The following is a 12,057-nucleotide window of genomic DNA, read 5'->3' as shown; positions in this document are numbered from 1 at the left end:
CTGAGAAAAAAGTCTAATTTGAGATGCATTGTGGGACATGTAGTTTATGGGCAACGTGCTTTTGTAAATCGCCATGTAACCGTATAACAAACATATTATATTCTTTGCAAGCTCTAGTGGGGCCACATGAAATGAAGTCGTGGGCCGGATTTGGCCCCCGGGCCTTGAGTTTGACACCCCTGCTGTAGAGCATACAGTTCAACCATTTGCTTAAATACTGAGTAAGTTCATTTAAATGTGGCTAAGTGGTAATTTTACGTAGTTAACGGTGTAATGCATTTCACATCGGAGAGCGTTGAGTCAAACAGCAATCGTTTTTACATTAGCTAGTCAGAGCTGAACAAGTGGAAGATACGCAAGGGAATATCCAAAGCAGTCTCTCTCTGATTATTTACTGGCCAAAATGTTTTTATATAGCCATAAAATAAATAACAAATATGCCTCTTTATAATCTATACATCCTATACATATCTATTCTGATTTTGAGGATTCTTTCTTGATATAGTTTAAACATTTGTATGGTCTGGATATGTTCCAGTCGGGACTCTGAGTGGTGCTTACTGTGTTCATTGTATCTGGCCAGGTCTTTGGGGTCGATGTAGAGGTCATGGTCAGTGTCCAGCTCCCAGAACTTGCAGTAGATAACGTAGAAGTGTTCGTAGGAGAAGTAGTCTGTGATCTGGTTGATGTCGTCCTCCTCCTCCAGCAGGGCCAAGGTCTGCAGGAAGTTACTCCTGCGCAGCTCCATCATGGTCATACGACCCGTCCACGACCGGTTCACCACGTAGAATATCCGCTGGATCACCTGGGATAGAGGATAAAGATATCAGTTTGATAGAATAGCACCAAAAGACACCAAATTAAACCATGTACCAAATATAGCATTATATATTAGGGGTAGTGGTGGTCTAAGGTTGTGAGTTCAAATCCCGCCTGGAACACCACTACTAGTGTGCCCTTGAGTAAGGCACTTAGCCCTCAGTTAGAGTCAGGGAGAATGTCCCCGTAAGTCGCTTTGGATAAAAGCGTCAGCTAAATGAAATGTAATGTAATATATAGTCATAGATATTTGCCTCGACTGTTTCCATGACTGCTTTTGTCCTAAACGGCAAGGCAAGTTTATTTATACAGCACCTTTCAAAACAAGGTAATTCAAAGTGCCTGAAAGACATTAAGAAATAGTGCTGCGGAAACACATTATAAAATGGCATTAAAAAGCAAAGATAATAAAAACGTTAGTTGAGCAGTAATGAAACACAAGATTAAAGCACATGAACACTTCATACATAATAAATAAGAATAGAAATCAAGAGGAAATAAAAACACACGCCAAAACAGTTTTACATTTTCAGTCAAATATAAAGCTTAAGATATTTGAGTAGCGGAGAGAGTGGAGAGACTGTGAAATGTGTTTTTCTTTTGGCTAATGGGGGTCTAAAAATGGGTCGAGAACGAAAGGTCTGACTCCGCCCCGGAGCTGTCAGGCTGGACAGACTCTATGAAAATAGCTCGAAACTCACAGGGGATCTTTTCAGGCCCCGTCATCCGGCTGTTTTAACCGTAGGCCTCATCTTTCCATGAGGAAGACCCACCCATTCAATCTACAACTGCTATTCTTGTCCTCATTCACAATACGAGTCAGACAGCCTTTAGCATACCATGGAAACGAGGGGGGCCGTGCTCTCTGTCCTGAAACACAACACTTCGGCTCAGTAAAGAGCGGATTAACACCCATTTCCTGGTACATGGACTGGCCCCCCAGGGCTACTAATGTGTCACCAGAGATGGCAAAAGCACACACATCCTTTACTCAAGTAGAAGTACAGATACTCGTGTTTAAAAATACTCTGGTAAAAGTAGAAGTACTGACTAAACTTCTTTACTCAAGTAAAAGTAAAGAAGTATTGGCTTTGAAATGTACTTCAGTAAAAAGTACCCATAACTACCAGCTGTTCTAAAGAGTACCTGACCTCCCTTTATATCAATAGAACAATAATGTCATTGTTAGCTAATGAATGTTTCCATGCTGAACAACGGCAACGTTTCCATTGGTCCCTCTTCTTTAGAGAAGACCAGGAAGTGATGGATACACGGATCGTGTTCAAATCAATGGCACGCAACGACTCTACATAATAATGATCACGCCACCAAACACACATTCAAACTAAAGGAACCAGCTGTTTGGGAAATGTAAGAATTAGAAAGTACAGGTATTTGTGTTCAACATGTAAGAAGTAAAAAGTCGTCAGAATAGTAAGTAGTCCCACCTCTGTGTGTCATACAGTAGCCAGTCAGCTGGCCTAAACTGAAGGAAGTGTCTTAATATGGGCATGTGGTGGGTCGGGGCCCCTTTTTGGGGGGGGGGGGGGGGGGCTTCAGTGTTTCCGTGACGATCCTCTGCATCTCTGTACTTATACTCAGCAAACCTTTCTCTTCTAAAGCACGTTTTTCTGCTGCACACACACACACACACACACACACACACACACACACACACACCACACACACCACACACACACACACACACACACACACACACACACACACACACACACACACACACACAACACACACACACACACACACACCACACACACACACACACACACACACACACACACACACACACACCCACACACACACACACACACACACACACACACGATAGGAGCACTACATTCTGAGATGTCACAGATATTTGATACTGATGGCTTTGATTCGATGCTTTGCACAGTGGTGGTTTTATCTTTTTTTTTAACGGTACAATACGTCATATTTTATATCTTGATGGAATGTTGAGTATGACACATCTGTAAAATAAGTGATTTATGAAGCAGCTAGTAACTTAAGCGGTCACACATGTTGAATGGATTCAAAAGGTATGTTTTAAAGGTTTAAAGGACAGAAGTAGAAGTATAATATAAATCACACATGTTGATTTTTATCCTTAAGTCATTGCTAGGTAAGCTGCCCTTATATATCTCCAGACTTCTGTCATTTTATACTTGCTTTTTTAATACTAGACGAGCAGCAAATGGGATGCTTTTAAATGTTCCTTTGATGCAGTCAGAGCTTGGTAAAGCTGCATTCTCCCACTATGCTCCCTTTTATGGAATACGCTGCAAGTAAAACTTTGTCTAGAGGCACTTCCTACTGTAAATGCTTTTAAAGGTATGCTACGATTAGCCCTTCATGAAACATGTAACTGTTTTACCTGATGCTATTGCTGATGTGATTATGCTTCTTGCCACTGCACAAATGGCCTTCTGTATTTATATTTGAATTGTATGTTTTTTTTGTTTAATGCCCTTGTTTTATGTTGAAACTTGTTGTGTGCCGTGTTGGTCAGGACTCCCTGGAAGAAGAGATCTTGTATCTCAATGGGACATTCCTGGATAAATAAAGGATAAATTAAAAATTAAAATTAAAATTAAAATAATTAAATGGAAATAATAAATTAGAAGTACATTAAAACTCTCAATTTTGTTGTTGAATTTGTAAATGTTCTAATGTAATTATATTCTTGGTCTGTACGTTAAACTTCTAGTAACTGTACACTTTTTATTTTTTTATTTTATTTATTTTGTAGCATTATTTTGTAATCTGCCATATGTCTAATGTTGGGGAATGTTCAGTTGTGTTTGTGTAATGTGAAAAATGTAAAAAATCAATAAATACATGTTTAAGAAAAAAAGAATAATACACGAATAATCAAAATAAAGATGTTGCTCGATAATACCCAACACAGCGGACTGATACAATGTTGATGTTAGTAGTCCTATTGTCAGATACACGAAAGTAATCAAATGAAACTAAAGTGTATCCGATGTTTTCATGCCATTTACCGTTGTTATGTAGCGGAATGGAATTCAGTGCGCATCTTTCAGAAAGGTGAGCCCAGGATGCGTGTCCACTATGTCCTGATGAGACAAACAGGAAACAAAACTTCATTTATACGACTTCAAGGTCAAGGTTCTTTATTGTCAAACTAACATAGCTAACAGAGTAATTATGTCGTTGAAAATCTTAGGTCACAGGCCTCTCCAACAATGCAACACAATAATACAGATAAGCAGACAATATTAAAATATACTATATTAAAGGTGGGGTAGGTCATTTTGGAGAAACCAGCTCGAGATCGCTAGAATTTGAAAATACACAGCCGGAACAAATCTGCCACTTCCTCACAGAGCCCCTCCTCCAACACACACGAACGCGCACCTGACCAATGAGGGCACGAGATAAGTTTGTGCCCAGATGGAAGGCTGACAGCAGGTAGGCCATCCATGTACTTTAGCCGGGCCGGCTCAGATGATTGGTCGTGCTTTTCACAGCGCTACGGCTTCCACAGATGACATGGATTTTTTGTCAAAGTACTTAAGATTTTCATTGCTATCGGGATGTTAAGAGCATTCCATGGAATATAACAAAAAGTGTATCTCGAGCCGGTTTCTCAAACTTACCTACCCCACCTTTACCACCTTTAAAAGTAACACAAAAAGAAAAATGGTTTTAAAAAAAGTGAGAAAAAAAAAAGTGGAATAGTGCAATACGAGTCTATATACAAGTTATTGGAATGATATATTAGATAAATAAGTAGCAGATGAATGTTATGGACGTTGTTACAACAGTTCAGGTGTTTAACAGTCTTGGTGGTAAATACAGAAGACGGCACGGAGAGAGTGTAATGTCTGTCTTGCATGTAAAATTCTTAGGTTTACTTTACATGTCTTGTATTTAGTATATCCATATATGTTTATCTTTGTCGTTTTATTTAAGTATGTAGTTTATTTCCTTTTTATATATCCTTATAAGATAATGCTCTTCAAATCTTAAAATACAATCCTTTGTCTTTTACTATATCATCCTCTTTATTTCTGCAAATGCATGAATATGGTTTTGTGGTTCTTTCATGTAAAGAGAGAAGAGCTTTGATACAACCTGACAGAGATGGCAAAAGTACACATCCTTTACTCAAGTAGAAGTACAGATACTCGTGTTTGAAAATACTCTAAATCTAATATAAAACAAAAAATATGGTCACCGTAATAAACATAACAGTTAAATAGCAATACAAATTAAATAAAGCAGTAATTTACATGGAAACAGAATTGTATTAAAACGAATGTGAATGTGAATATGTGCAGAAAGGAGTATGACAGTGTGCATTAATTGTAATGCATATAGTCTACGATGTGGGCAGAGGTAAAGTGTCAGTGGGGGGGGGCCGGGCCTGTTTAAGAGGGCCGGTAGCGGAGGGGAAGAAACTGTTCAGGTGGCGAGAGGTAGTAAGTACTGGCTAAACTTCTTTACTCAAGTAAAAGTATAGAAGTATGGCTTTGATATGTACTTCAGTAAAAGTACCCATAACTAGCAGCTGTTTTAAAGAGTACCTGACCTCCCTTATATTAAGAGAACAATAATGTCATTGTTAGCTAATGAATGTTTCCATGCTGAACAACGGCAACATGACAACGTTTCCATTGGTCCCTCTTCTTTAGAGAAGACCAGGAAGTGATGGATACACGGATCGTGTTCAAATCAATAGGCACGCAATGACTCTAAATAATAATGAGCACGCCACCAAACACACATTCAGACTAAAGGAACCAGCTGTTTGGAAAATGAGAGAAGTAGAAAGTACAGGTATTTGAGTTCAACATGTGAGAAGTAGAAAGTACAGGTATTTGAGTTCAACATGTGAGAAGTAGAAAGTACAGGTATTTGAGTTCAACATGTAAGAAGTAGAAAGTACAGGTATTTGGGTTCAACATGTAAGAAGTAGAAAGTACAGGTATTTGAGTTCAACATGTAAGAAGTAGAAAGTACAGGTATTTGAGTTCAACATGTAAGAAGTAGAAAGTACAGGTATTTGAGTTCAACATGTAAGAAGTAGAAAGTACAGGTATTTGAGTTCAACATGTAAGAAGTAGAAAGTACTGGTATTTGTGTTCAACATGTAAGAAGTAGAAAGTACAGGTATTTGAGTTCAACATGTAAGAAGTAGAAAGTACAGGTATTTGAGTTCAACATGTAAGAAGTAGAAAGTACAGGTATTTGAGTTCAACATGTAAGAAGTAGAAAGTACAGGTGTTTGTGTTCAACATGTAAGAAGTAGAAAGTACTGGTATTTGTGTTCAACATGTAAGAAGTAGAAAGTACAGGTATTTGAGTTCAACATGTAAGAAGTAGAAAGTACAGGTATTTGTGTTCAACATGTAAGAAGCAGAAAGTACAGGTATCTGTGTTCAACATGTAAGAAGTAAAAGTAAAAAGTCGTGGAGTAAAGTACTGATACTAGAAAAATGTACTTAAGTACAGTAAGTATTTGTACTCCACTACTTCCCACCTCTGCAACCTGTAACTACGATTGATTGATTGATTGATTGATGTTGATTAAACTGTACCTGCATCAGAGGGATGAAGTCCTCCTGCTCCAGGTAGTTACAGCTGGGTTTGGCTAGCAGCGAGATAAACTTTGACGCATCGTCGTGGCAACTGTGCAACAACCTGCAGGAGAGGACAGTTTTGGACAGTTAAAATGGACTGATAAGACTTAGGATGTGGAGGACTTGATGAACTTGAGGTCTTTCTTACTTCCTCCAGGTTGCAACGAAGGAGTGAACAGAGACGAAGCCCGTCCTCTCACCGCCTGCTGTGTAGAACATGGGGCCCTTCCAGTAGAGTGGACACCCGCATGCCTGAACAGAAAGACAATACAACCATTAACTTACCTCGAAAAACAATCGCATGTTCAAACCACAGAGTTTGTTTTTTTAAGTTGGTGATAAGACTGCTTAGGAAAGAGTGCATTAAAAAAGCAGTGCTGCATCAACCAGACAATGTGTGTGCAGCGATATCTCATATTTCATATTTCTGAAAAACCATCAAAACAGTGTTTTCTTTCCAGAAATATGTTGTTACATCACTGCATTAACCAGACAACGTGTGGGCAGTGATATCTGAACAATATGTCTCCATGGAATACATGTGCAAGATGTTAATCTTACATATGACTGCCAAGAAATATTGATGCTGTTCTTTTCATATTTCTGATGCTTCATACTTCAGAGCAGATTCATAAGGACGATAACATTTAGTCTTAATTATTTACCTACCTTTCTATCTATTTATTTATTTTATAGGTCATAATCTTTTTATTTGTATTTCTGTTGTACCTATATGTTCACTTTGTTTTATAGGGTTTTATATTTTATATTGTTGCATCGACTCAGTTGTCTTGTGTCTTATCTGTCAGAGAGAAAACATTATATTTTATATTATTTGTATTATCATACATTTTACCTCCTTGTGTCTATTAACCTGATAACATTTTATATTTTGTATGTACCTTTTAAAGTGTCATTTTGTAAAGCACTTTGAGCTGCATGTGTTGTATGAAAAGTGCTATATAAATAAAGCTTTATTGTTATTATTAAAACAGGAGTAAAGAGTGTTTCTGGGATTTTCTAGGATTATGAACATTGCAATGTCTGTTGTTGAACTGCTGACCTTTGCAATCTTGCCCATCTCATATATGTCCGCCTTCTCCTCCTCGAACTCAGTGTAGGCCGCCTCGATGGCAGCGATGGCGGCGTCGTGGCCGGGGGCCGGGCCCATGGCAGGGAGCCCCCGGGGGTAGTAGAACCTGGGAATGTTGATGGCAGGGGGCGGCGGGGGGGTGACGATCACCGGAGCCGGGGGGGGGCTGGGTGAGCGTGGGGGGGGGGGTCGGTGTGGTCGGGGCCAGGGCCGGAGCCGGTGGAGGTGTGCCTGGCTTCTTCTCCGGTTTGGCCTGGACCTGAAAAGAGAGAGAAGGGACATCAGGTTTGTACTGTTTTCACTGTTTTCACCGTTTTTCACTGTTTTTCACTGTTTTCACTGTTTTTCACTGTTTTCTACTGTTTTCTACTGTTTTCTATTGTTTTCACTGTTTTTCCCTGTTTTCACTGTTTTCACATTTTACATTCATATTCTATTTAATATTGAATAATCCATTCTTGCACAATAATATCCTGTATTATATTTGTTACTGGAAATGTATATTTCCACATGTATATTTTCCAGATGTATATATATTTTTTGTTTTATATTCCTTAACTTTTAACATTTGTAATGCTATTTTATTTCTATTTCTGAAATATTTTGGACTGTTTATTTCTTGTGTCTTAATTTCTCTTATGTACATTGCCTTGTCTTATCTATCTATCCATCCATCCATCTATCCCTCTATCTATCCATCTATCCATCCATCCATCTATCCATCCATCCATCCATCTATCTATCCATCTATCCATCCATCCATCCATCCATCCATCTATCTATCTATCTATCCATCTATCCATCTATCCATATATCTATCCATCCATCTATCCATCCATCCATCCATCTAACTATCCATCCATCCATCCATCTATCTATCTAACTATCCATCCATCCATCCATCCATCTATCTATCTATCTATCCATCTATCCATCCATCCATCTATCTATCTATCTATCCATCTATCCATCTATCCATATATCTATCCATCCATCTATCCATCCATCCATCTAACTATCTATCCATCCATCTATCTATCTATCCATCCATCTATCCATCCATCTATCCATCTATCCATCCATCTATCTATCTAACTATCTATCCATCCATCTATCCATCCATCTATCCATGTATCCATCTATCCATCCATCTATCTATCTATCTATCCATCTATCCATCCATCTATCTATCCATCTATCCATCCATCCATCTATCTAACTATCTATCTATCCATCCATCTATCCATCCATCTATCCATCTATCCATCCATCTATCCATCTATCCATCCATCCATCCATCTATCTATCCATCTATCCATCCATCTATCCATATATCCATCCATCCATGTATCCATCTATCCATCTATCCATCTATCCATATATCCATCTATCCATATATCCATCCATCTATCTATCTATCCATATATCCATCTATCGATCCATCTATCCATCCATCTATCCATCTATCTATCCATCTATCTATCTATCCATCTATCCATATATCCATCCATCTATCCATATATCCATCCATCTATCCATATATCCATCCATCTATCCATCTATCCATATATCCATCCATCTATCTATCTATCTATCTATCCATCCATCTATCCATCTATCCATATATCCATCCATCTATCCATCTATCCATCCATCCATCTATCCATCTATCCATCTATCCATCCATCCATCTATCCATCTATCCATCTATCTATCCAACTATCCATCTATCCATCCATCTATCCATCTATCCATCTATCCATCCATCTATCCATCTATCCATCTATCCATCTATCTATCCACCTATCCATCTATCCATCCATCTATCTATCTATCTATCCATCTATCCATCAATCCATCCATCTATCCATCCATCTATCTATCCATCTATCCATCAATCCATCCATCTATCCATCTATCCATCCATCTATCCATATATCCATCTATCCATCTATCCATCCAGCTATCAGGAGTGATAGCTGGAGTGGGAACTCTACAACTCATATCGGCAACCCCTTTAATCTGTAATCTGTAACAAGAAAGGAGTTGATTTGAATCTTTTTGTAATATAGTCTGTGAACCAAATCTTAAAGGAAAGCCAGAAATAAACCAATGCACCATCTTCCATAGACCGCATGCTAATGACTGAAACACCTGCAGGTGAGGTACAGAGTGATTGATGGGACTTGTTGTTTCTGAGCTATACTTTGCACATTTCATTTAAAATATCGACTTTAGAGAGAAATCGCGGCCTGAATTTGACTTGATCCAAACATTTTTAGAAATCAAAATTCCTTTTAATGTACCACTATATTCAGTGTTCAACGTAACTTTACGAGGATCAAGGGATGTGGTGGGAAATCCCAGTGAGTCATAAATAGAGTACAAACAACGAGAGACTTGTTTTATAGCCAGCACTTTTTAAATTGATGTCATAAAATCTCCAGATGGCACGAGACTGTTGCAGTGAAAACCATGTTGGGTTTAACTTAATATATTCTACTCTGTAAATCTTAAGTGACTAAAAAGGTTAAATAAACGCTTGGACGTGGCCCTTTTAGCTTAAACACCAAATGAATTAGAAAGAGGAGGAGATGCCACTTGATTGGGAAGAACTATGTGTAAATCACTCCAAAATACCAAAACAAAATATGGTGACTGTCTTCAGAAGAAGAATTTGAACACCAAGATATTTAAAAAAAAAAATCTAAAAACAAGACAAATGTATCATATTTGCAAGGATAAAGAGATATCCAATTCAAGACTATTGCTGCGGTTCAAAGATGATAACATAAAAAAGGTAGAGCTTTTAAAATGGGAAATGGAAAGACCCGAAAGCAGTATTTAATAGCACTGTTTCAATCAGAACTATTCACTGAGGCCTGGTGTGTGACTTCCTGAGGGCCGCCATACTGTGTGTGTGTGTGTGTGTGTGTGTGTGTGTGTGTGTGTGTGTGTGTGTGTGTGTGTGTGTGTGTGTGTGTGTGTGTGTGTGTGTGTGTGTGTGTGTGTGTGTGTGTGTGTGTGTGTGTGTGTGTGTGTGTGTGTGTGTGTGTGTGTGTGTGTGTGTGTGTAGGACAGCTGTATCGGTCCTCCCCCCCCCCACCCGTCTGCAAAGAGTTCATTCTATCACTCTATTCCTGCACCATCTGCCCTATTAATATCCTGCTGGTATCTGCCTCAGAATAGTCCGTGGTCCCTGGCATGTCATTCTGTTTGTATCAAAGCAACAAGAATAATCTACTGTAAGCTTTTGAGTGTATCATATACAAACAAGTGTATGTGAAAGAGAGACACAAGGAAGAAAAGAGAGATATCAATTAAAAGATTAATAGAAGGATTTGAGGATATTGTTGTGCGACTTCATATTTCTCATGAGCTTGCATTATGGGTGCACGTCCAGCGCTGCACCTGTCCATCCTGCTCGATGCACCGACTGACCTGTTGCTGCTGGAAGGACTTTAGTCTCTTCTTGAAGCGAGAGGGGAGGACAAAGTCACACCCCTTGGCCAGAAAGGCCAGCTCCCCTCTCAGATCAGGGTCTCCACGTAACGACGCCTCCTTGATCATCATGGTGGGGGACGAGACGCGTAACCCCCCACCAGGCACGGCCACCGGGGCGGCTACTGACACGCCGACTACAAACGGACCGGCTTGCCCAGCGACTTAAACAGCCGTTGAGTAGAAACCGAGGGGACCTTTTGGAAAATAGGTTCCACTGAACAGCTCAGATATCCACTAACCAAAAAAGAAAAACACCTCAGGACAGCATGTGTGGGACTTCACGCTCTTTGACAATCACTCACAACATGTTTCTCCTCCACTCGCATGTACAGGCTCCCAAAGCCGTGTCCTGTAACGAAGTAATCCAGCAGTGTTTCTGTGCAAAGAGATGTTCCTTAAGACTCCCGTGCTGCTGTGAAGGCCGCGAGGCAGGACCATGGTACTGGGCTGCTTTGTGACCAAACCTCAGCCCCAAACAGCAGCTTCTCTCTGGGGTAGAAAGCCTGTGATGCATTTGGTGTAGCCTCACTGGTGCCTGCCGCTCCAAGCTGGGCTCTGACAGACTGCACTGAGAAACATGAGCCATGCCGGGGTCTGGCAACACACACACACACACACACACACACACACACACACACACACACACACACACACACACACACACACACACACACACACACACACACACACACACACACACACACACACACACACCACACACACACACACACACACACACACACACACACACACACACACACACACACACACACACACACACACACACACACACACACACACACACACACACACACACACACCGGCTGTCCTGAGCACCAGGGGGGGCAGGGCGGGGCAGCCATGTTGCATATCTGTGTGTAGCGTTTTGCAGGATCTGAGCCCTCCTCAGACTCTGCCTTTCCTAAAGTTAGCCAGTGGGAAATTACAACTCAAAGTGAGGGATCTCAATCATTTCACTGCCGACAGGAAAGCTTTTTCAGCGCGAGTGGG

General features: G+C 40.0%; 1 protein-coding gene across 1 annotated transcript in view; it reads right to left on the bottom strand.

Moving 5' to 3' along the window:
• Window positions 1-12,057, bottom strand: part of ppp2r3a (protein phosphatase 2, regulatory subunit B'', alpha) — a 76,089-nt gene that overhangs the window by 9,881 nt on the left and 54,151 nt on the right. Inside the window, 6 exon segments of the mRNA XM_034111202.2 lie at window positions 562-805; window positions 3,846-3,920; window positions 6,408-6,510; window positions 6,598-6,701; window positions 7,513-7,728; window positions 7,730-7,801. Coding sequence (XP_033967093.1) covers window positions 562-805; window positions 3,846-3,920; window positions 6,408-6,510; window positions 6,598-6,701; window positions 7,513-7,728; window positions 7,730-7,801 — 814 coding nt within the window.

Source organism: Pseudochaenichthys georgianus, chromosome 22 (genome assembly GCF_902827115.2).
Source record: "Pseudochaenichthys georgianus chromosome 22, fPseGeo1.2, whole genome shotgun sequence".
Taxonomy (NCBI): domain Eukaryota; kingdom Metazoa; phylum Chordata; class Actinopteri; order Perciformes; family Channichthyidae; genus Pseudochaenichthys; species Pseudochaenichthys georgianus.
This window is presented reverse-complemented; position numbering and strand designations above follow the sequence as displayed.